The sequence below is a fragment of the Labrus mixtus genome, chromosome 15 (genome assembly GCF_963584025.1).
Source record: "Labrus mixtus chromosome 15, fLabMix1.1, whole genome shotgun sequence".
NCBI lineage: Eukaryota > Metazoa > Chordata > Actinopteri > Labriformes > Labridae > Labrus > Labrus mixtus.
The window spans coordinates 6734070-6760034 of record NC_083626.1 but is presented as its reverse complement, the minus strand read 5'-3'; the positions used below and the strand labels follow the sequence as shown (position 1 = coordinate 6760034).

Sequence of the window (25965 nt, the reverse complement as noted above, 5' to 3'; positions counted from 1 at the left end):
AGTGTTGCATGTTAACTTACATGCTAGTTTATGTGCTGCATTGTGTATTATGACCTAGAATGTTTTATTGAACTCATTTCACTGTGTTTGTGTCCTTTCAGATAAGACCATGGTGATCCTGTCAGGCACAGCCACTGTGCTGCAACAGTTTGTCAGTGGTCTGAAGAGCCGAAATGAAGACACCAGAGCAAAATCTGCTAAAGATCTACAACACTACGTGACTACAGAGCTCAGAGAGGTAACAACAGTGATACACATGGATGTAACAGATACCTACCTTAAGGATATCATTCACTTTATCAAATGGGCTCTGATGCCTCCATGAAGTGTAATCAGCTTTAGAAGTCAATTGTGTAAACTTCACAGGTATCATAAGTAATGTCTCGCTTCTCTCAGGGATTGAGACGTCCCTCTTCATGTTTTATAATCATGCTTTTGTGCCTTTTTTTCAGTTAAGTCAAGATGAAGCGACGACATTCTACGATGAGTTAAACCACCACATATTTGAGCTGGTATCCAGCTCTGATGTGAATGAGAAGAAAGGGGGGATTCTTGCCATAGGTAAGATGTAAACATGAATTTTACACAATACTTTCAACAGATTTACTTAAGTGTGGTGAAAGAAGCTGTGTCATTAAAATGTGTGTGTTATACTTCATATATAGGATATATCTAATCTAATCTATATTCTAATGTGAATCAATAATGTGTTCCAGTGAGTCTTATTGGAGTTGAAGGAGGCAATGCCACCAGAATCAGCCGCTTTGCCAACTACCTGCGAAACCTGCTCCCCTCCAGCGACTCGGTGGTCATGGAGATGGCCTCTAAAGCCATGGGCCACCTCTCTATGGCAGGGGACACCTTCACTGCTGAGTATGTGGAGTTTGAGGTGAAGAGGGCCCTGGAGTGGCTCGGAGCAGACAGAAATGAAGGCAGACGCCATGCTGCAGTAAGTGACAGCAGGGACTGTTATGTTTGTTGTTTAAACACCGACATGTCATGGGGGTGTTCTTGTGTGGTGGAGATAAGGGCATTTCTGAAGACAGTTAAAGTCAAGGAAATATCTATTATCTCTACAGCCTAATAACTTCTAATCACATTACTTTTACACAAGGGTTTGTCTTCACTGTCAAGTTGTTTATTTTGTGCTATGACAGCTGTATAAAAGAATTCTCTCCTTTTCAGGTGCTGGTGTTGAGGGAGCTGGCTGTGAGCGCGCCCACCTTCTTCTTCCAGCAAGTTCAGCCCTTCTTTGACAACATTTTTTACGCAGTATGGGACCCCAAGCAGGCCATCCGAGAGGGTGCTGTATCTGCCCTGCGGGCGTCTCTCATCCTCACCACACAGAGGGAGACCAAAGAGATGCAGAAACCACAGTGGTACAAAGTAAGACACATCAGCATATCATTTCAAAGTCCACCTTTTCTTTTACTCTTAAAAAAATCACCAGGGGAAATGTTGTGTTCTTGTAATAGACAATGATAGAGTGTCCATCTTTTGTGTAACAGCAAACCTTTGAGGAGGCAGAGAAAGGGTTTGATGAGACTTTGGCAAAAGAGAAAGGTATGAATCGTGACGACCGGGTCCACGGTGCTCTTCTGATCCTGAACGAGCTGGTTCGCATCAGCAGCATGGAGGGAGAGGTGAGAACTTACTTCACTCCTGAATCTTTCTCACATTTACAAGCAAAACTTAACGCTTACTGTCCTGTCCTCATGACAGCGCATGCGTGAGGAGATGGAAGAGATCACGCAGCAGCAGCTTGTCCACGACAAGTACTGCAAGGAGCTAATGGGATTTGGAACCAAGCCCCGCCACATCACACCCTTCACCAGCTTCCAGTCGGTGCAGCCACAGCAATCAAACGCCCTCCTGGGCCTGCTGGGCTACAGCACGCCTCAAGGCTTCCTTACCTTTGGAGCTGCACCGGCACCTGCCAAGAGCTCGCTGGTGGAGAGTCGATACTGCAGGGAGCTGATGGAGGAGCGATTTGATCAGGTAGATTTTGCTTCAGAGATTTAGCATTTTCAAGATTCGAACAGCTGTTTATATAATTGCTTTATCTGAAAGAAGCCTTCTTAATTATTATTTTTTAGATTAGAACAAATTTTATACCATGCCACTGCACAGTATATCAATTTAAGGAACCATATGTTTTATATTGTATATGTTGCATTCTTGTGTCACAGCACGTCTTGAGTATGCATTAAAAGCTATGTCGGTATTTATTTGACACAACCAGTGATGTTTTAAAAAAGGTATCCTCCTTTCCCTCAGGCTGGTATGTGCTCCATTGCTTCATTGCTGACATTAAAAGTCCTTAGTTTCCTCATCAGGTGGAGTCTCTGTTGTGATTTTTGGTAGACAGAGTCAGCATGCTGTGAAAAGGAGAGGCAAGTGTCAATCTCTGTTCCCAGATATTTAAAAGAAAGAACCTGCTCTACAAGCTGACCCTGGATTGTGAGTGTCCATTGAGTCATTTTCCTAGCAGTGATGTCAAACATTTGCTGCTTGTTTTTCTCATTGTCGAAATAATTGAAGAATCTCTGGGGTTTGGACTTTTGGTTGGACAAAAGAAGTTATTTTAAGACATCACTCCGACCTCTGGAAAACTTTCTTGACACTTTATAGGCGAAATGTTAATGAATAAATTCTAAGAAACTGCAAATCAGTCAGTAGTGAAGTAATTTTAGGTTGCAGCCTATTGTAGCGTCAACAATGAGGAATGCACATAAACACTTAACAACATTGCCATTTCTGTTCTGAGCTTTGAATGATGAACATTTAACACACAAACTTTTTAATATACTTTTCCAGGTATGTCGCTGGGTGCTGAAATACAGGACCAGTAAAAACCCTCTAATCCAGATGACCATCCTGAACCTTCTTCCACGCCTCGCTGCCTTCCAGCCAAACAACTTTACAGGTGGGCCTTTTTAATGATTGTACAGTATATCTACAGTGACATGCAGCCTTATTTTTTCCATCACTTTATCCACCGGGCTTATCATTTATAGGCACTGAACCCCTTTCTGCTCATATTTGATGTGTTTGTTGTTGTAATATTAAGCTTTTACTTTCTCTTTGTTAGATTGTTTATGTGTTGCATCTGAATTTCACTCTTTTTAATTGTATTTATCCCATCCACTGTTCAGACCAGTACCTGTCGGACACTATGGGCTACCTGCTGGGCTGTCTGAAGAAGGAGAAGGAGAGGACAGCAGCGTTCCAGGCTTTGGGGCTGCTGGTGGTGGCCGTCAGGACAGAAATCCAGCCGTACCTCTCCAAGGTCCTCGAGATCATCAAGGCTGCTCTGCCACCCAAGGACTTTGCACACAAGTCAGTAATAAAACACTCAAAGGTGTATTATCTTATTTATGGTTTACACATTTGGATATCGCTAGGTTAGACTTTTCATTTATAATCCTGTCGCAGTTTAATATTATGGTCTTACATCACTATAAATATCCCTTTTCTTGACTGTTGATACTCGTTAAATATGCAAAAAAAAAACATATTTTAGTTGATGTCTATGAAAGGAAAGAAAGTTATAATTTGTGCGCTTCCTGAACTTTCTGCTTCTTTACGTTTGCAGGAGGCAAAAGACGATGCAGGTTGACGCCACAGTGTTCACCTGTATCAGCATGCTGTCGCGAGCCATGGGTCCCACTATTCAACCAGACATCAAGGAGCTGCTGGAGCCTATGCTGGCTGTGGGCCTCAGGTAGGACGCAAAGGTTTCCTAACTTATCGCTATACTTCAACTAATAAAGTTTGCTCACTGGCTCAAAACATTTGTATCTGTTATATTACAAACAGAATGGTTTAAACACGTCTCAGACTTGTCTAAGGATGATGGTTTGTAATATTGCATCATTTGTTCCATTCATCTAGTCCTGCACTGACAGCCGTGCTGTACGACCTGAGCCGACAAATCCCTCAGTTGAAGAAGGACATCCAGGACGGTCTGCTGAAGATGCTCTCCCTGGTGCTGATGCACAAGCCCCTACGTCATCCCGGCATGCCCAAAGGCTTGGCTCACCAGCTGGCCTCGCCAAGCCTCACAAACATCCCTGAGGCCAGTGATGTTGGCAGCATCACTTTGGCCCTGCGTACATTGGGAAGCTTCGAGTTTGAAGGCAAGAACCTTACAAAAGACGAGGCTTTAAAGCAGCAGTATCATAATTAAGTTTTGAGAAACACAGGGGGAATATTCACAGAAATAAAACCATGGACACATCCCCTGATCTAACAAATATACCTTATTCTATAGATCTTAGATGTGGTTCTGTCAGTAGAGTAAATGTTACTGACAGAGGCCGGCTGTGGCTCAGTCGGTAGAGTCTGTCACCTCTCAACTGGAAGGTTGGGGGTTCAATCCCCAGCTCCTGCAGCCACATGTCCGATGTCCAAAGCAAAGAAGCAAAAGTCTGCCTGGAATTTGGAAATCTATACAGGAGAAACAATAACAACAACAACAAAGTGAAGATGATCACAAAATGTGTTAATAGAATCCATGTGTTTATCGTCAGCCATATTTTTCTCCTGAGTGGTACTGATTACTTGACTTTATTTCTTTCTAAAGTAAACAGCATTTTAAACGCTACCTGATTGCACAAAACATAAACAAGATTTGTGTTCATTACAAGTTGTGTTGAATGCTTGTTGGATAAGCTGCCTTGATGCGTTGAGTAGGCCGTTTCGAGGGGAAACTCAGTTCATGAGGGGGAGGAGAGGACTTATAGTCGGTGTGTAATCTCCCTGACTTGCTTGAAATTTGCTAACGGCAACAACTTCTCAAAGTCTGTTGTTATGAAAGACGGAGTGTTATGTCATATGAGTGTTTAGAATATGTATAGCTCATCTTTTAAATACAAATTGTTGAACTAGTTGTACTTGAACACAATACCAGACGTCTTAAGAGTTCAGTCTGAATCCTAAGGGCCTGTGGGGATAGAGAGGAAAGACTCCTCCAGCTTATGATGTGCAGTGAAGTGAATCATTGTCAGGTAAAGCTTTATACATCAGGCTCAAAGTGAAATAAAAAACATTCTCAGTTCAGGGATTAACATGAAGTATTTTTACTCCCTCCAGGACACTCCCTGACCCAGTTCGTGCGACACTGTGCCGATCACTTCCTAAACAGTGAGCACAAGGAAATCCGGATGGAGGCAGCTCGGACATGCTCACGCCTCCTCACCCCCTCCATCCACCTGATCAGCGGCCATGTTGTCAGCCAGACAGCTGTGCAGGTGGTTGCAGATGTGCTCAGCAAGCTGCTAGTTGTTGGCATCACTGATCCAGGTAACATATGAAGGAATAAAAAAGGGGCCGGGATGGGGAAGTTTACCATGGGAGTTTTTTTCTTAGTGAAGTCTTTTTCAAATATATAATGATTTAAATTCTCAAAAGAAATTGGAACTCAATATTTTAAGAATTGGCATGGATCTTGTTGTAGAGCTTTTTGGCTGGAAATACCGACCAGTCTTAAATTCTGATGACCCATGATGATCAACATAATAATGTACCTGACCTTTTTCCTGTCACTGTTCCCCTGCAGATCCAGATATTCGATACTGTGTACTGGCGTCTCTCGATGAGCGTTTTGACGCTCACCTCGCCCAAGCCGAGAACCTGCAGGCACTGTTTGTCGCTCTGAACGACGAGGTGTTTGAGATCAGAGAGCTGGCCATCTGCACAATCGGACGCCTCAGCAGCATGAACCCAGCCTTTGTCATGCCCTTCCTACGCAAGATGCTCATCCAGGTAAGAGAGATGTGACAGACGATACACTATGAGTAGTTTAATGATTAGTAGGGTTACAGGGTTTAATTTTTACCTGTCAAGGAGAAATGTGGGGTTGAATTGCTCACTATAAAAACATGGCTTACAGGATTCTACCATGAAAATGATGCTAACATAAAAATGATCTATCATTTGAAATAGTAGTTCTACAAAGTTTTGACCTACAACATGAGTGCAGATTTATGCCTAACAAATAAGCGATGAGTAATTGTTCAAGTTACAGTGTTAATTTACGTGTTAATTTTTAAATACAGGCAGAGATAAAGCAACATGAGCATGGAGGAAAACAAGCCTCCTTTGAAAACATGTTTTCCACGCAGATAATTTGAAACATGATATGATCATATAAATCTTCACATGGCATTTTTAGTTAAAATTTAACACTTTTTATTTGCAATTTCCATTTTCAGCATTTTAAGTGAAATTTCAAATGCGTTTATTTTTTCATTTGTGTTATTTTTGTCAATAATTTAAATACAATTACTGTACTTATATTATTAGCTTCATCTGCATGAACCAAAAGGTGACTTCTAAATGCAAGGACTCCTTTGATCAGAAGTTTCAGATGCATACCTCTAGAGGGCAGCAAAGGCCCAGGTTATTTCTTAACCTAAAAAGCCTCAAAACCCAAAGCATTTCTCTATAAAACCTGTGATTCTTCCATGACACCACTCTGTACACTTTAAATGTACCTCAGTAATATTTATTTCAGATGTAGAAGAGTGGATGTGTCATACTGAACTCTGTTTTGAATTTTGCTGCAGATCTTAACAGAGTTGGAACACAGCGGTGTCGGCAGGAACAAAGAGCAGAGTGCTCGTATGCTGGGTCATCTAGTGTCCAACGCCCCTCGACTCATTCGTCCATATATGGAGCCCATCCTCAAGGTACAGCTGTGCTGGTTCTTATTTGTGAAGGTTGTGAGTGAAAACTGCACTGTTGCATGAACATTTGAACTTTGTAGACTTCTCAGAGCAGGGGAAGTTATGAGCAAATGTTCACAACAGTCCATCAATAGGCCGTTAGAAGATCTTCTGCACCATGTGGAAAAAGTTGATTAAAGCCTTTTGCTCCTTCAGTTGGAGCTCCAAGTAATCTCATAGATGACCTGAAATCATGTCACTTCCATCAGAATCAGTTAGATTACAAATTTGAAAATTCTAGCTCCGTACCAGATCCCACAATTTAAAAAAAAAGTAAATCAATAACATATGAGCTTATGAATACTATTATCAAGTCTTTTTGTTCCTGTAATGTAACGTTTAATCTCCAATCGAGTCATGTAATAAAATCAAATCACTGATGCACAGACATACAAAGATATTGATTGTCTAATAAAGTTTTTGAATAAAATTGAATCCAACAAGAATTGCGCATCAAATTGAACCAAATGCATTAAATCCAAAACTTGAATAAACTTGAATTCTATGGAGGAGAGATTTGTTTTCTTCTTCCAGCAATATAAAATGGATATGCCAGTTCTATTAAAAGTGAATTGACATCTTGTCTTTTCACCAAATTACAGAAAATTACCGGTTGTTTTATCAGTAAAGATTAGGATTCTTGATAATCAATATCAATAAAATCAATAACGTTAAAAAAAAACAATTACGATCATCATCCCTATGTTTCACCTCTGAGGCCACATTGGCTGTTCTGGATTGATGTTCAACACAATTGTCAGAGATGGTGAAATAGTTGGAAATGTAGCCATTTGTTTGAGGTCGAGAATGTATTAAATAAATAAGATAAGATATCTTGTTTGGCTGCATTAATTTTGATTCTCTATTTCACATTGTCTATCACAAGTAGGAAACTCTTTCATTCTATTTCTCTTCAAGGCAAAAAATAATGAAATCCAGGAGTGAAATTAGTTTTCTTAACTCTTTAACCCTTTTTCTTTGCAGGCTCTGATCCTCAAATTGAAAGACCCAGACCCCAACCCTGCTGTGGTCATCAGTGTCCTTGCCACCATTGGGGAGTTGGCTCAAGTAAGATCGGCTTTAAAGTGTTGCTTCCTTGAAGAAGAAGAGTATTTTCCTGTACATTGTATTAATTGTTTCACTGCTAAACGTTGAGCAGTATTGTGCACATGATTACATTATCAGAGTCTTTCACCTTAACTGGTTTGGTTCAGGCGATATGATCTTGTCAGTTTGTGAGTTAGAAATGTAGAAGCGCAGTGCCCCATCCATCGATGCCTATCCTTGCTCCAGAGTGTCCAGGCTTTTCATGGGTCTCGTCAGAGGAGCCAGGAAAGCACAGTGAGAGGCAGGCAGACCCTGCAGTTCAGACACAGTGCAGGAGATGCTCAGGTATACCGATTGCTCACAGTTGGCTCAGTGCAGGAAGAGGCAGGAGGCCAGCTGCTCAGGAACCAGCACAGAAAGACTCAGGAAAATGTAGGGAACACAGATGAAAAGCAATGAATGCAGTTGAATGAATGCAACATCAAAAACAAAAGATGTATCCAAGCTCAAGTCTGTATATGTAGAACGGAAAATAAATCTCACCAACTTGAATTGAGTGCAGCAAAGCAACCCCCCTTGCCTTTTAGAAATAGCCCAGGGACACATCTACATAGACAGCGCTAAGTTACACAAAAACAAACTTAAACTGACTCAGAATAATTTGACAATGCTTATTATCTTTATAATTCTACACATAAGGGCTAAGGTTTGATGTTGACAGATACACAACATCTAAAGACTAAACAGGATTTCCCTGACAGGACTTTGGACAGAATATAAAACATTCTTAGTTTTGATTTGTTTTCTTCCATTCCCCCTGTCAGGTTAGCGGCTTGGAGATGAGGAAGTGGATGGACGAGCTTTTTCCAATCATCATGGACATGCTGCAGGACTCCTCCTCTTTGGCCAAACGACAGGTATGTCGAGGAAGAGACTCATCTTCATCTGGTTGTAATTCTTTTTTTTTGTTGTGTGTGTGTGTGTCATTTCTCTTCAGCATTGCTCCAAGTTCTGAAAAGTATTTATTTCTTGGGTACAGTAAATGCATGACTATTTCTGTAAACATAACTGGATAATATTTCTCTAAACATTTAAAGTCACTCAGAAAGTATTTGAGAGCTTTATGCTCCAGTTGTTTTCAGTTTAAACAGGATGTTGTTGTGTGCCTGTAGCTAACACAGAGAAGGATCATTCAAAAGGATTTAAGAATGGTTTATCAATGAGTTTCTGAGATGGATGACTTGTTGGCAGGAGAAGAAGAAAAAATACTCAGTTGTAATTATTAACATTTGATGATACAGAATAAGATGAGTAAGGCCCTGTGTCCACCTAGCGTTTTTTTCCAGGCAAAAAAACGGAAGAAGAAAAGCACTGCACATCCGTCCAGTCTCTATGACAACAGTCTGTTGACAACGGCCGCTGTATGACTGACACTGCTCCGTTACTTTTTACTGCATTTTTTACATTTGAGATCGTTTATTACCTGATTAGACATGGAGCAAAGAGGATGTGGGTACAAGACCGAATAATACAGGGAATATCACACATTTGGAAAAGAGGACCATTAATGTCAACAGCGCCTTTCTGAAAAGTTGAAAGATTTTCAAATCAAGCGCTCGGAGCGGTTGCAAAAAAAGGGCGCTTGGAAGAAAAGATGCTTGGTGCTGCGCCTTTTCTCCAGGCGGCCACTTACTGCTGAGAACGCTCTCTCCTCATTTGAAACAATTGAAAAAAGACGCTGCCGCTCAGAATAAAACGCTTGGTGGACACGGTGCCTAAGAATACAGTGTTTTTCTTCCTGTCAGTGGCCTTTTTACAAGGAAGTCTGCCTTCTAATTTTTCCACCAGGTGGCGTTATGGACTCTGGGCCAGCAGGTGGCGAGTACAGGTTATGTGGTGGAGCCCTACCGCAAGTACCCCTCCCTACTGGAAGTGCTGCTCAACTTCCTGAAGACAGAACAAAACCAGGGCATAAGGAGAGAGGTATGCACGTGAGCCTCCATCTTGGCTCCCAACTCTTCTTGTGGTGGCAAAGTTCACCCAACTGTGTCGCTCAGTGGCTTATTGTGCAGCCAGAAACCCAAACTGTCAACTTTTAATGAACACATGAAGTTCTGTCTAGATGTATTGACTTTGACTGGTGAGTTATAATAGCAGGAGAACATACAGAATGAGGCTATACACATTTTCCATCATTATATGGAACTCTCTCCTAAGTCTTGAGCTGTGATGTAAGTGATAATTGTCACTTTTTTTTCTTCCCCTGCGTTTAACATCATGTGTGTCTCAGAGAGCACATTGTCGCTGTGCATGGTGTGTGGCACGTGAACATTGGCTCTGGAAACTCCTGCTCTTTGATCCACTTTCTAATGCAGTTAAAATACTGTTTGGATTATTAACCAATCGTATATGTGCACCAAGAGGCTAGGTTGACTTTTCACTCTGCTCTACAGCACAGACACTCCTCGAAGAATAAACTGCAAACTTTTTACAACAAGACGTTGTATTTTTTAATCCGAGGATCACCCAACTGCAGGCTCACACCACCGACCAGCTATTCCAGAGAGGACAAAATGTGTCTTAACATCAATTCTCACAACCACATATGCACTACTTTCCCTTTATTGGTTGTTTTTTTCACACTTGTTTTGTTCCAACGGTCCTCACTTGCTCAACGTGACTCATAGGCTACTTCAATAGTGCTGTGAGGACATAACACTTTGTAACTATTTTGGAAAAAGGCTTATTGCGTAGATTTGTTTCACAACATTTCCTTATTTTATCGAGCCTGCTACCTCAACCCACAGCTTTTTGTATCTTCTCCTCAGAATTTTTATGAAATGTAGAACACCAAGTTCTTCTTTTAGTGCAGCTTCTATTGTGATAATTTCAAGTTAATGGGGTTTTCTATTTATCTGGTATTAACTGTGATGTCATTTTGTGTCTTTATTGTATGTATTTGCACAGTGCAACCAGAAGACACATTTCTTCCTTTTACACACAAAGGGTCGACTAACGTATTTTCTATTCTATTCTATTTTAAAAGCAGTCAAGTCTTAAAGTTCTCATGAGGATTTTTACTCACTATAAAACTGTTGCCTCAGGAGAAGATTGCTAGCATGGTGTGTGCTGTGTGTCTCTTGCAGGCTATCCGGGTACTGGGTCTTCTTGGAGCTCTGGACCCCTATAAGCACAAGGTCAACATCGGCATGATTGATCAGTCCCGAGACGCCTCGGCTGTCAGTCTCTCTGAGTCAAAGTCCAGTCAGGATTCAGGTAGGCCTGTTATCACTATAACCACTCAAAGTTTCTTGGATGATTTGTTTATTTTTTTCACTTAAACAGCTGGAAAGTCTCTAAATTAAAGATACAAAAATGTTTGACGAAATAGGGTTCCTCAAAACCTTAGAAGCACTAATAATACAGTTTATCATCTGACACCTTTTAACTACTCTAAACCTCTCCAAAATGACATGTTTTAAGGGTTGGATGTGCTTGAACAACATTAGAGCATGTATAGAGTTATCTGTAGATGAATATAAACAACAGCTCCAACCACAAAGTGTACACACAAGTAGCTGCAGGTTGCCTAGATGTTAACGCACTTCAGAAAGGTGGACTTTGAGGTAATTTAAGAGCACAAACAACTCCAGCTTTAAAGGTCAGAATACTTCAGTGGCAAGCTACATTTAGGAAGAAGCATGTAAACGTCCTTCATAAAAGTCCTCCCGAATATACTACAAGACTTCTCAGCTCCTCTGTTACATTTGGAACAATAAAATGCCAGCTAGACATCGAGTTGACTTTGTACTTGTGAATAATTTATGAAACAGCTGATTTGGAAATGAGAGGAGTCAGATCATAAATACTGTAAAGTAGCTGAGAATAGAAGTGTGAAGTTTTTCAGTCGGTTCTGTGCAAAGAGGTGTGAATAAATACACCTCTGCAATCCTGCAGTCCTTTTTTTTCTGTGGTCAGAATATGATCGCTCTTGAGAGGAGCTGATTTCATCCTCAGTTATTTGATTTGCTGAATCTGGCTCACTCTAAACCAATGATATTCTGTCCGGCCAGAAACACTTTACAGCTCTGCCGTTTAATATTTCATAAATCTACGGCTCATTAGAAGTGAGCACAGGGAGGTGATATGTCTGCTCACTCTTGACTAAATCACTATTTTTTCGAGGTCTTGCCCTTGCATTTGGGTTTTCGATTCGTTGGAGGCCTCTTTCTTTCAGGATTGAATTTCTGGCTTCTGTCTGACCTACACCCTGCTCAACCACCTCCAGAGTGAGGGCCTGCCAGTTCAGAGGGAAATAGCCTCACAACTGGATTGAATTTAAGATGACCCACTTTAGACTTTAGACAGACAGCTCTTAGAGGACTTAAAAAAATAGACATATAATGTTCATTTGTTTCAAGTAACACTGTGTGAGAACAGATTGCTGATGCAGTCAACATTCATTTATGCTTAAATGTGCAACCATATCTGATCAAACTTTTATAGTCCATTACAAAAAGTTTTGAACTCTGCTTTTTTTCGTTGCTGTCAAAATCTATTTAGCCTCTATTTGTCGTCACACAAGCATGGCCTCTAATCCTTGAGGCATTTTCTTTCCTCTCCAGTATCTGTTTGGAAAGATAAAATCTTGTCAAAATACTGTCCTCAGTAGGTAACACAGGTTCCACATCTGGATCAAATTGTTTCCCCACCATGCCTCCCTCTCCCCTGCTGTGCTGACTTTCACCCATTCAATGAACTGTAAAACGACGAGGTTGAGATCTATCGAGGTCCAAATGGACGGTCCTGAACCCTGATGGACTTGATGAGAGTCTGAGTGGACTTCATGATTCTTAAAACATATATATATATATATATATATATATATATATATATATAAATACAGTTTATACCCAATTACTTGAGGATAGGTTATGATGTTGTATATAACAAACTGTTCATACCCATCCTAAAGCATATAGTCACAAGTAATATTTAATAATGTTTTAGATATACATTTTTATTTTATTGTTAACAGTCTGATACATAATACACTGAATAGTACTTCCTTTCTTGTTGTCTTGGAATGACCCAGGTTGTACACACACTGATAAATATGTTCAGGACCTGCAGTAATAAAATGGTTCTAACCCTTAACTAACACCACAGGGGGCTGGTAGGAAAAAAGTAGGGTAAAAAAAATCTAGCTAAAGTCAAGATGAAAAGTGTGTCCGTTTGTGTTCACACAGGCAGCTAACCCCTAAAAATTTTAGGAAATTTCAGGAGTTTAGTGCATATGTGAAAAAAGCTATACAATTGATTTTGCTCTTTTCAAAGTCTTCTTAGTCGTGGGGTAGAAAGCTGGGTTTACGGCTCTTACTGAAGGCTATAGATACAACAAAACATTCGAAATAAGAACCATCCTTTGTTGACTGTGATTTACCACAAACACCCTCATGTTAATTGTGGAGGCTTTGACATGGATGGAAATGTTTGACCTGATAGTGGAACACAGTTAAAGGTCGTGCTGTCCCTTGAAGCTTGTCACCTGCTGGAGATCTTAGAAATTCACAACAACGACAATAAAACGGCTCATCTGTCTTTCGTCATGGGGCATTGTGTATGGAGAACGCAGGACTTCTCTTGTCAGATCCAGTCGTGTGTCTCAGACTCTGACCTCGGACAATACGGTAATGGTTTTACCAGTTTGTTCTCCCGCGAAATGGACTGTGACCAGAATTGGAGGCTATGCATCTGTTGGCAGATTAGTCAGGGTCAGTGTCTGGAGCTTGCAATATTTGACAGCATGTCTTTTGTTATGTGGGAGGTCATTGTCTAGGCCAGTCTCCTCACCTGACTTCAAACAGGTCACTACAGGCAGAAGGGGTAATAAAACAGATGAAATGTTGTATACCTTCTGAGTAGGTTGCTGTATTTACATCTGTTTTTATGGCAAGGAAGCTGTTCCGTTTTCTTTTCCTACACAGTTGAAGCTTGAGTTACTGCAGCACTGCTGCCTCCCTTGCCTGTTTGTGGGGCTGTAAGGATACAGATGTGTAGCCATCTATCACAACCATTAATCTAGACTTGGTGAAGGCCGGAATAATAAAAGGTCCAACAACAAAGCTACCCTCTTTAGCCTGACAAGCTCTGTGCCAATCTGTTATGTCTACAGTCTAGGGTCTTAAGGGAGACAGAATTGGAGCAGCTGAAACTGTACTCCTTCAGATGGCCAGTGAAATGCTGAAAATCAGACGTCTGTGCTCTCAGATGCCTCGTAAAAGTCAATAGCTCTGCAGAGTAAAAGGAACAGACCGACCCCATTTGCATTTTCTTTCACAGACAAGCATGCATAAAACTACTCATTACAAAGAGAAAAATGCATTATAAAAGTGAAAAGTCTGCAACTCTTTTGCTTTATTAAGAGTAGTTTTGCTCTCTAATTCAGGGCACGACTATCTTAACTATCATGTGGACTGTCATGTAGACTGTCCTCTACTTCAGCTTGATTCTTAAAAAGCGTAATACAGATTGTAGCAATCACATTGACATCTTAATATAAGGGTAAAAGTGAGATTACTGGGTGTTCCCTCCAAAAATGGCACTGGTATAAAGAAAATCAAAGGGCTGTCTTGGCGTGGGTGTGTTGATGAAGGTTTATCAGACACCAAGTCTCAAGTGATCTTAACATTGCAAATCATCTCAAGCCCTACTCCCCCCCCTCCTCAGTAATCAAGAGGTCGGTGTGCAAAGTTGACCCAGCTTTGGCCTTTTCAGCTGGATGACCTGCTTTTTTGCCAGAACATTGGCACATTAGGGAACCACATCTGCATCAGGTTCTCTTGCTGTTCCATTGCAGCAGTCTTGTTAAATATAACAAGGAGGATTCATTTTTTTTTACTTGGATTAAAGAAGGTTCTGTTTAGCTTCGAACGGACATGTCAGGATCAGGCATTCCTCCGTTGTCTTATTTGTCATATCCATGCATATCCTGTGCTTAGTGGACATAGATTTATGCATTAACTGACAACACGTTGAAGTAACCAAACATTTTTTTTTTTTGTTTATGTTGGCAAACAAAATAGTTTTTCTTTTGTTCTTGAGTCTAAACAAGACTAAACACACAGAGTACATTCATCAACTACTGTAATCAAGCTTTGGCTTATTAGACAAAGAAAACTCTTGATTTGATTTGTTGTCCAATGATATCATAAATGTTTGTGCCAGAACCAACAGCAACAAGCCAACAATATCAGCTCTCCTCTCCCATCAGAATATTAATTTTATGGCCAGCACCAGATGCATTTTCTACAGCACTCCATGTGAAGGACGCGGTGTTGATTTCGATAGCACAAGGGGCTGTCTGGGATGCCATAAATCACCGTTAATACACTCAGACCCGCACACTGGAGGATTGATGCCTGACTAATGGTCTTTTAGTGTCGTGACGGCACGATTGGCTGTCTTACATAGTCACCAAGGTTGGACTGATGAAGTTATAGTTGGAAATGGATTTATAGTCATAAAATAAGCTCCAATACAAGTGATGATACCATCACATTTGGAATAGCAAGAAGTAGGTTATATGGAAAGCTTTTATTTTTAAGAATCGAGCTGGAAGAGCTTTTTACTGTCTGGCTTTAGAAAAGGTTTATTGCACCTGACTGACACTGGTACTGGCTCAAGTTGAAGCAAAATCTATGATCCAAAAAAAAAGTTTTTTTCTGTCTTCCATGATTCAAACCACTAATTGCATGTCATTCACAGCTGACTCTTGACAGTGTGTTTCTTTTTAGGTCGTTATTGTTTACTAATCTTTTTTAAAGGTCACATATTATCTTCATTTTCATCCAGTTTAAATAAATCCAGAGGTCACTGTAACATGTCTTTGAAGTTTCTAGCTAAAAATCCACTCTGTTCCTGTATTTGATCATGCCTATAAACCCCTCTATTTCAGCCCTGCTCAGAACAGGCTGTTTATGTGTCTGTAGCTTTAAATGTAAATGAGCTGTGTCTGACCACGCCCCCTCTCTGGAAGAGGATGTGGCTTGGGCTTTCTTGCTCCATGCCCTTTTGTTTACGGTGAGAAGGTAGACTCAGAGGGCAGAACAAACACCTAGCTGTGGTAATGTCACCCAAAAGTGTAGCAGGCAGAAGACGAAGAGGATGGACTTTTCTCATAAAGTAAAATAAAGCAATTGTAGACAGACTAGGGACAACATTTTTTTTTAATTAAATAATTAAAAAAAACCTCCTTCACTATTGATGTTTGAAGCAATAAACAATACATTTGTCAGGGCAAAGTGATTCCCTGAATATGTATTTGCATTACAAACTATATAACCATTTGTCTCTCAAGAATGGAGATGTTACAAGTCTTCATATTTCACAAGAATTAAAGTCATTCCCTCTGTTTTGTCTCCTCTGCAGCGGACTACAGCACCAGTGAGATGTTGGTGAATATGGGCAACCTGCCACTGGATGAATTTTATCCTGCCGTGGCCATTGTCACTCTGATGCGCATCTTGAGAGACCCTTCACTCTCCAACCACCATACCATGGTGGTCCAGGCTGTCACCTTCATCTTTAAGTCTCTGGGCCTCAAGTGTGTCCAGTTTCTTCCCCAGGTCATGCCCACTTTCCTCAATGTCATCCGGGTCTGTGACGCCAGTATCAGAGAGGTAGCTAACACCACCAAAGGATGCCGTCTAGTTGAATTCTTGTTATTTTCAATGCAAATCTCTTACTCTTTTTTTTCCCTTTCTGCCTATTCTTGTCCTCCAGTTCCTTTTCCAGCAGATGGGAATGGTGGTGTGCTTTGTAAAGATCCACATCCGTCCCTACATGGACGACATCTTCACACTCATTAGGGTAAGTGTGAGAATCAACAACCACCCCAACCCCAACCCCTAAACAACGATCACCCAACCCCTCTTATATTTTGTGAGTCAGGCAAACAGCTGCAAACCCTTAATTGTGCTCAGTTGTGCTAGACACTTTTCCCTATTAGGAGTAATGTGTTCAGGGCCTGTGGTTGAAGTCTGGCCCCCTGTCACACTGCAGTGTACATCATGTGTGGTTTAGTACTTAGCTAACAAGATTAAAGAGGCTGCAGGACTGAGAGAATGAGAAAATCATGGTATTTGTACTGGATAATATTCTCTTCACGCTCCTCTTTATTTTGGCTCATTGTTAAGAATGACACGTTCTCAAAACTCACACTTTCTCAGCCATACAGCTCTGCGGTACCTTTCTATTCACACTTCGTGATTAATTGTTGAAGGGAAAACGTTAAAAGAGAAAAACGGTGGCCCCTGAAATTCACCTTTTGCACGTGAGGTGGAACAGTTACTCAAGTCATGGCCCTCGCACTTGCTCAAACACACTTTCTTAACACATAATCATATAGCACAGCACAAAATATCATATAACTGTCCTCCTATCGGAATATTGGTAATACTGTTTCAGACACTTCTGCAATGGCGGTAACTCCTCCTGAAGTTAGTAATGGAGAGAACTGGACCAGTGCACCTCAAGTCCCTCTGAGTTAATAAATGGCGAGTGAAACAAAGAATCTATTCATTTTTGCTCCAGCTCTGCTCCCGCATCCAGATGAGGGGGCTGGAATAGCCATTCAGGATGTACACTCACTTGCACTCTGCTCAGCTGCCACAGGCAGGGAAAGCAGGAAGTTGGGGGCTGCTCGAGACCTCTGGTCCCTGACAAAACACCTCTGCCAGATCTCACAGCTGAAGCCCATTGACTGATTGACGCATTGCGTGACTTCAAGTCTTCCACTGTAACTCCAATTGCCATTATCTCTAATGTACACACAGTTGCAGTGCCTAGTTTTTTTTTCCAAAACGGTGTCATAAGCCACACAGAGACGTGATGTCAGTTCCACTTGACAGGAAATTGTCTCCATTCCTCGCCATCTAGTATCACGATTCTCCCTCTCTTCGTCTGGCACGTGAGAGTTTAGTATTTCCAAAGAGCATCTGTCCAAAAGTCTCACTTACATTCAGATCGTTGATTGGAGCAATTCCTTTGACCCAATTCTCCACAACAACAAAACCTTCTGTATTTTATGAGCGCAAAGAGAATGATGTAGTGCTTTGGATGTACCCACTGAATATTATAAAAATTTATATTCTGAAATTGGATGCACCTCAATTTAGGTCAGTCTTATTCAGAAAAAGAGTTTAACAGACTTTAGCAGCTGTCTGTTAGCTTAGGTGATATCAGCTTTTGTTCATCGTTTGCAGCGACCTCACCTGCTTAAATGTTTTACCTGTTGGTCAGCGACTTGGTAAACTCATTTTCAATATAAAAATCTTGGAAAGTTAACATCATGTCCATTGATGAGCTAGGTAGTATCAAATCGACTTTCTCTTGTGGGCTTTATAGAAGCAAAAATAGAGATTTCCTTTCCATTTATCAGTTTTAAAAGAACTAATGTGATTTTATTTTGATTAACGCTCACATATTGTGTTGTGCCCTGTAGGAGTACTGGACACCAAACAACCCCATGCAGAACACCATCATCCTTCTGATCGAACAAATCGTGGTGGCGCTGGGTGGAGAGTTCAAGCTCTACCTGCCTCAGCTCATCCCGCACATGTTGCGTGTCTTCATGCACGACAACAGCACGGGACGCAGTGTGACCATCAAGGTGAGTGAAACATGCAGGGGATAAAGTCACCAATCCTGCTGGGTATCCTGACTGTGTGTCCCAGACCATTGACTTTCATTCTGGAGATCATTCATATAATATTTCTCACTATTAAAGATACATCCACATTCATTGTGTATTGAAAGCTGATTGAACACTGTGCTGGGAAAGACAGTGACACAGACCCGGATGGCTGTGCAACATTTTAACATCTTTGATTCCTCACGAGGTTATAATCCTGCATTTACAGAAAACAGGGGTGTATTGTTCCGTGAATAAACCATGTCGAGTGCTCTTTTGATTGATAGAGTCCTATATTAAAGTTAAAGAGTGACCAGTGGAGTCGGGCAGAGAGCTCACAAGCTAGGAGTCTGTGCTTCACAACTTTCACTGCAGGCTGATAGCTCAACTACCGTACTGTAGCTAATAGGAGTGCAAACGCCACCAAGTGAACACAGATGGTACAAAAAGAGCAGCACAGCTGTACAGAAAATGCATGTTGTAGACTTTACTGAACACAGTAGAAATCGTCAAACAGGAAGACAGTGTAAACTTTTTTTTCTCTCTGAGAGACCTTCAAAAACAAGGTGCGTCTTATTTACCGGTGCGATTTATATTCCAGATTTTCTGGTATTTAAACTCATGGCATGTGTTTATGACAACATCAGAAACACACAAAATGTTTTTCTTTACATGTATACAAGTGAGAATTTATACTTTTGTGTAAATATACCTGCAGTTTTTTATCCCCTCCATTCTTCAAATAGATGTGGGCTGAGCCCTGAAACTATGAACCCTGGAAGTTTAACATTTCAAAATCACAGAGGGGATTCAGTTCTTTTAAATGCAGTTATTACAGCAGGGACCACTGACAGAATTAATCAGGGGAAGAAAAAGGAGAATATAAACTTCAAAACTCAGTCGAAAATCAAAACAATAAAGGCTTGACAAATTGAGTGGTTACAGAAATGAACTCGGTGAGGCTGGAATTGAAACTGTGGTCACAGAGCTGGAACAGCTTTTGAAAAAGTCGCTTGCAGAAGCCTCAGCTGAGACTCAACAAATAAAAACATAGAACTTTAAAACTAGTTACTGCTGCCATGGATGCTTACTCAGCAGAGTGCAGAGAAATAGCAGAAATAAAAAAGAAATTGAGACCTTATAAAATAATACCAATAAAACAGGCGATGCAGCCTGCAGTGGCCGAGTGCAGTGATCATCAGAGAGACTTCAGTGTGTTGCTTTTTAATGATGCCCTCCCTTTATGCTGCATCCTGAGCCAAGTCCTCCAACAATGCAACATTTTTCCGTTTTCTATAGTCACTCTCAACTTCTTGTCGCTGACTTTTACATAATTTAACTGCCGGTCAAAGTTAAGGACGCCTTTTTAAATGATTGTTTTCCAGTTGTCATGGAGACAAATAATTCAGTCCTGCCTTTATATTTGATCATGCTCTGACAAAACATATTATAATACTAAATAATAAAATCTTCATCATCTAGCCCTTTTTAAAATAATGTTACAAAGTGTTTAGAAATTAGAACCAGATAATGAACTTAATAAATATTTAAAACACAAGAGTGGTAGAAAATAAGAACATTAATGTCTTTTGTCTTAATTGGAAGACATCATGTAAAAGAAATGCACACTGAAATTTCTTTCAACTTTTTTTTCGTTCAATGTGGTTGAACACAGACCTTTTGAACTGATCTATGTCCATTGAGGAGTAGGGTGATGCACGAGAAAGTGTGTGAGAGAGGGGTCAGCTGTCCTAACGTCCCTCCCGTTAACGCACTGATTGAGGTGCAAGGCTCATGTCATGTCAAAACTGAACCTTGTCATACCTTGGTATCAGTATTTTTCTGCAGCTGCTTACTGCCAATGGGGTTTGGCTCTCTCTTGTTTTTGCTGTGTCTCCCTACAAGAATCCCACCTGTTGTGAAAATGGAGATGCAAGAGAATATTTTGTGTTGTTGTTTTGTCCTCCTCCCCCCCCCCCCCTCTCACTCACTCACTCACACACACACACACACACATTCAGTGTACACCAAGGCTGGTGTGAGTGTGTCTGTCCCGATCCCTCTTAAAATAAGACAAAAACCCAGTCATAAAAAGTATAGTTAAAAAGATAAATGCATCTCTTAGTCGAGCATTACCCCGTCTTTTATATAATGCAGTGGCTTTTTTTGAACGGTCAGAGTTAATTACACGCCTCTCTTTGACATTTGACAGCTGTACTGATAAATGGAAAAAAACGGCAAGTAGTGAGTCATAAATCTGGTGGAGAAAGCCCACTAATCAGATTGAAAAGATCAAATGTTAGTTTTGAGTTGTTATTTGAGTAGACGACTTAATTTCGCCAGCCCTGCCAAACTGATTTTGTGTTTAAAATATGTTCCCATCGCCCCACACCGTATCAGAGAGCACAGGAGCTCAGTGCACAGTTGACTTATTGGGGCGCTGCTTTCTGTTCACCGTTTCCGTCGATATCCATCAAAATATCTGCTCGGGTCCAAGCCATTCACTTGTATTACAGCAGTTTAAAGACTGCATAGACTTGTAGCTAACACACTCTCCTGTTTCAGCAGCTGCTGCCAGTAGTTGTCGAGTTTTCTCTCAAACTTTAAATCATGGTTTGAGCACAAACCACAAACACAGAATCATAAGAAGCTCAGTCATTTAGTGCTCTCTAGTCTGCATCTGTTATTTCTCAGAGTCGGCTGTATTAGATAACCCAACAGCCCACAGTCTGGATAGTCTTTGACTCAGGCCAGGGTCTTGAGCTTAATCTTCAGCACAGGATGGGGTCACGGAATAGGGAGGGGGGGGGGGGAGGGTAGGAGTCAAGTTACCTTCTAGTCCAAAGGAGAAGAAAAGAAAAACATACTTCCATCATTCAAGAAGCTGTTCTGTCCAGCCCCCCTCAACACACACACACACACACACACACTTCTATTCCTCCACCTCGGCTTCCTGCTGTCTCGCCGTGCACAATTTAGTCGTGGGGGTGGAAGTGCTGGGAAAGAGCAGAGGTGGTCATGGTGGGTGTGAGGGACTGAGTTTGTTGGCTGCAACTTACGTCATACCTTTAAGACCACCACCTATCCATGCACATATGCTCCATACAACATGACGTGACAATTACACAGGAATACAGAAACCCTTTCCCTAAGATGAACCACACAGCTCAAGTTTAAAATTTGAAAGATATGTTGTGGACAGCTCTCTCTTTCAGGGGAAAACCTAGGGAACCCTGCAACCATAATGATACAGTTCAGAATATCATATAAGGGTTAGGTCTCATTAAACAAGACAGAAAATGAATACCAGTACATCTCCCTATACCAACAACTGATCCTTTTAAACAGCTGTATTTTGCTAACTCTGTACTATTGTGATATGATAGCTGTTATGTCTTCCTAGCCTGGCTGCGATTCAAGCCTTCGTAAAATATCAACAATATCTGAGAAAAAAAATTGAATGCCAGAGATCTTTTAGATTCAGTATGACAGTGGGTCATAACTGACCAATCAATTTGCATGAAGATATTTTTTGTGGATACATCCCTCTCTCACTATAACATGGGCTGCCTGCGTCACCCTTTGAATTCTTTCTGCAGAATTTGCCACATTTGGGCAGCACCTACTCATAGATATCTATGCTGCTTGCCTTGTAGCCCACTGTATAGGAGTGGTAAAACAAAAATGTCTCTTAGAGCAATCAGATATTTTGGAGGGCTTTGGATGACAGAACAACATTTATTTTTTTAAGGGAGAGAGGGAGTAGGGAATAATTTGGCCTTTAGTCTTTGATTATTTTATGTTCATATTTATTGTTATACTTTTTGTACATTGAGAGCTCAGTTCACCGAAGACAAATTCCTTATGTGTGTAAGCATACATGGCCAATAAAGCTGATTCTGATTCTGAAAGGAGCCACAGGTCGAATTGTAACCTGGGCCATCCGGTTGGAGGACTATGGTCTCCATACATGGGGAACGACTAGGCTACCGGCGCCTCAGCCCAACATTTCACACACGTTTGTTGGCTAAAGTTTGTGAAAGCTTTAGATAGGGTGAATTATTCTAAAACTATATTTTCAGTCTGCTAATGCATTGTTTTCTCTCAGTATCTCACTATCTTTCTTACTTCAATGCTTAAGATGCCTTCATTTTCACCCCCATTTTCCTGTATTTTTGCCCAAAAACTAAACTCTTTACTAGTATAATATATGGCCACTGGCCCATCAGCATTGCCTGCTGTGTGTGTTTCTGTGTTAATGTACCTACAATATGCCATTGTAGCTCCATTGCTCTTTGTGCTGTGTTTTATGGTCTCTGGGCTTTGAGGTGACACTCAAAGACACTCACGCGTGTTTTATTCACTTATAGCAAAGTGGAATTTTCCTGGAAGGCTAGCATGTGTGCCAGCACCGCGCTGAATAATAAAAAACTCAGCCAGCTTTTCTTAAAGGACTCCTGAAAAAGGCTGTTTAGCAATAACTAGCTCATTAAAAAGGGCCGCTCATGTTTACTGTTGGTGTAAGACTTAGCAGTGTGTGCTCTACTTTGCAGCTGCTCAATGCAATCCAGCTGTTTGGTGCCAACCTCGATGACTACCTGCACTTGCTTCTGCCTCCTATTGTGAAGCTGTTTGATGCCCCTGATGTACCGCTGCAGGCTCGCAAGTCAGTACTACACGTGTTTGAATCTTTGGTTTGGATCTTGTGTAAAGTTATCATAATTTCTCACAGGATTCCACTGACCTAATTCATTCAACTTTGATACATAGTTTTACTTATTCAAATTTTAATTGAAATAATTGCACCACTGAAATGGAAAAATCCAGATATTTCAGTTTTATGTTTCCAGATGTGGGTCTGCTGGTAGAATGATTAACAGCTAAACATTTAATGTTCATCTGGCAAATACTTAAAACCTTTAAAAGTCCTGCTTTAAAATGTCATCTGAAGCAGCGATGGCCTCTGTCCTGCTAATGTTCTAGTTCAGCTGAGGATTCTCTGTTTTTTCTCTGTGTGGCTCAGGGTTGCCTTGGAGACACTGGACCGGCTGACAGAGTCCCTGGACTTCACTGACTACGCCTCACGCATTATCCACCCGATTGTTCGCGCACTTGACAGTACGCCTGAGCTGCGCTCCACCGCCATGGACACCCTGTCCTCACTTGTGTTCCAGCTGGGCAAGAAGGTATTTTTGGCTGTCCTGAGGGCTACCTTTAGAAGTAGCTGTTACTACTGGAAGACCACTTCCAGCCTCCCTACTGCTGGCTTCTCATGAACAGCATTTCGGCAACCCTCACCCCCTCAGTCTTTATTACTTCCTGCCAGACTGCTGATGTCATTGACCATTAGGCGGCAGGGGGTGTTGTTTACTAGAGTGGATGAGGTCACATTTACCTCTCCCTCTCCTTATCCCCTGAACCCTCTCCTCCCTTATCCCCTAAACCCTCCTATGGTTTTCCAGCCCAGCCACAGAACCACCAGTCCATGTGCAGCCACGTCTGGCAACCAATGTGCCGGGGAAAGCTTTTGATCTGGGACTCATAATAGTTAGATACAAGTGCAGGGTACCAAGTTATGTGGCTTAAGGCGAGGGGAAAGCGGTAGCTAGGCTTAACCACATAAAGAACAAACACCCTTTTATTTACTCTCCTTCCCTCTTATATCAGTACCAGATCTTCATCCCCATGGTGAACAAAGTGATGCTGAAGCACAGGATCAACCACCAGCGTTATGACATCCTGATATGTCGCATTGTTAAGGTAAGTCCCCCCGATATATATGTCCAACATATTTCTTCAATTAACACCATGCCATTGTCATAATGTATTTCCTGAATTCATGAGCTAATGTTTTTTGCCTTGTGCTCAGTCAGGCCTAAATATTACTACACATGACGCAGGGTAAATGCACATGGTCAAGCCACAAATGACATAATCATAAATAAACAAAACTTGTCTTGGGAACAGTGCACCATAAGAGAGTCATTACCTTTGCCTGTTTATCAACAGTTATTCCCCGGAAGGAAATGTGCTTTCTAAAACATGTTTTGAGGGCCTGAATCAACAGTCAGTCTGTGTGTGGCCTGTGTGTGTGTGGCCTGTGTGTGCGTGTGTATGTGTTTTTGTGGCTTCAATAGGGCTACACTCTGGCAGAGGAGGAAGAGGACCCTCTAATCTTCCAGCACCGCCAGCTCCGCGGTAACCTAGGTGATGCTCTGGTCAGCGGGCCAGTGGAGGCCGGACCCATGAAGAAGCTTCACGTCAGCACTACTGCACTGCAGAAGGTCAGAAGACATAATTGACGTTTAATTTGAATTCTTCAATAGTAAGAGGTAACATGCACAGGTCTGTTGTTTGTTTCACTTGCGTAGCTGTGACTGCAGGTCTTGAGATTGTGTACAGTAAACAATCCTGTGTACAAGTCATTAGCTTACTTGTTTTGAACTTCAGACCAACAAACTGCTGATTAATTAAAGGAAAAACAAAGGAGCAGGGAAACACGATGGATGCAGATGCTTCCCCGCAGGCCACCATGGGGTCACTGTATGGTTTAAAAAAAATCTAAATAATGTGAATCATGTGGCCTTCAAAGTCATCAGTGGCCTTAACTGCAAACAGGAGATCTGGTGAGCGAGTTAACTTAATGGTTTCGACAGTGGTTCACTTCTTATATCACTACGGTAACTGTGTTGGAGCAGGTTAGCAGTGCAGCAAATTATATGAGCAACCCTTATAAAAGAACCGGCTACCAGCCATCCAGTTATTTTAATGTCAGAGCTGGATGAGCAGCTTGTGAGAAAGGAGAAGGGAGAGTGTAAGGTAAAGCCTGTTGTGTTTCAGAGACGATTTATTTTTACATGAAATATTCATTGTGCTATATACTGATATCTTCTTACAACAGACACTGAGTAAAGCCTTGTACTTGTACTTAACAGATAACAGAGTAAGCCTACATACGCCTTTAAATTATGTTTTTGTATTACATTTGTTTTTCTTCTGTGTCGATAAAACTTTGTCATGATTGCATCTGAAGGAATAAGGTTTTACTTTTCACAGTTATTTTATCATGGAATACACAAATGTTATCATCTACTTGTGTGCTAATGATTGTGCAGTCACATTATAAGCCTAATTGAACCATAACACAGTCTGTGATTATTGTACCAGCTGTCTTTCCAACATTTGGCAGCTGAAGATGTTTTGCTTTCGTCTTGATTATGTGTTAAACTTCTTTTTTTAATGTATATTGTGCCGCTCTGCTTCTAGTAGACTTGTCCATGTTTATTATTGGGAATATGCTGAAACTGTTCTGGCCCGTTTAACCGTAATTGTGTTCATGACTAGATCAGGAGATCCTGTGCTGAGTAGCTCGAGCTGTTTTCATGTATGTGCACCTCACTTCCCGAGGCAAGACGTGAAGTAAAAAGAACCGATAAAGTCAGAGTAAAACATGTGGCTCTTTGCGTTCACACATATTCTCCTCCTGACAATATCTGG

At 41.2% G+C, this 25965-nt stretch overlaps 2 protein-coding genes across 3 annotated transcripts in view; one reads left to right on the top strand and one right to left on the bottom strand.

Annotated features, from left to right (window-relative positions):
- The window catches only part of slc66a1 (solute carrier family 66 member 1), a 514023-nt gene that overhangs the window by 207598 nt on the left and 280460 nt on the right, over positions 1 to 25965 (bottom strand). The window lies entirely within an intron of this gene.
- Positions 1 to 25965, top strand: part of mtor (mechanistic target of rapamycin kinase) — a 91147-nt gene that overhangs the window by 482 nt on the left and 64700 nt on the right. For both annotated transcript variants that reach the window (XM_061058540.1, XM_061058538.1), the window contains exons 2-25: positions 102 to 238; positions 453 to 561; positions 717 to 949; positions 1186 to 1386; positions 1509 to 1643; positions 1723 to 1998; positions 2818 to 2926; positions 3156 to 3339; positions 3596 to 3724; positions 3895 to 4139; positions 5095 to 5304; positions 5561 to 5766; positions 6570 to 6692; positions 7713 to 7796; positions 8600 to 8692; positions 9624 to 9758; positions 10922 to 11051; positions 16206 to 16456; positions 16560 to 16646; positions 18280 to 18447; positions 23022 to 23134; positions 23492 to 23654; positions 24136 to 24228; positions 24606 to 24752. In XM_061058540.1, coding sequence (XP_060914523.1) covers positions 110 to 238; positions 453 to 561; positions 717 to 949; positions 1186 to 1386; positions 1509 to 1643; positions 1723 to 1998; positions 2818 to 2926; positions 3156 to 3339; positions 3596 to 3724; positions 3895 to 4139; positions 5095 to 5304; positions 5561 to 5766; positions 6570 to 6692; positions 7713 to 7796; positions 8600 to 8692; positions 9624 to 9758; positions 10922 to 11051; positions 16206 to 16456; positions 16560 to 16646; positions 18280 to 18447; positions 23022 to 23134; positions 23492 to 23654; positions 24136 to 24228; positions 24606 to 24752 — 3753 coding nt within the window. In that variant the 5' untranslated portion in view covers positions 102 to 109. The remainder of the gene's footprint in view (positions 1 to 101; positions 239 to 452; positions 562 to 716; positions 950 to 1185; positions 1387 to 1508; positions 1644 to 1722; positions 1999 to 2817; positions 2927 to 3155; positions 3340 to 3595; positions 3725 to 3894; positions 4140 to 5094; positions 5305 to 5560; positions 5767 to 6569; positions 6693 to 7712; positions 7797 to 8599; positions 8693 to 9623; positions 9759 to 10921; positions 11052 to 16205; positions 16457 to 16559; positions 16647 to 18279; positions 18448 to 23021; positions 23135 to 23491; positions 23655 to 24135; positions 24229 to 24605; positions 24753 to 25965) is intronic.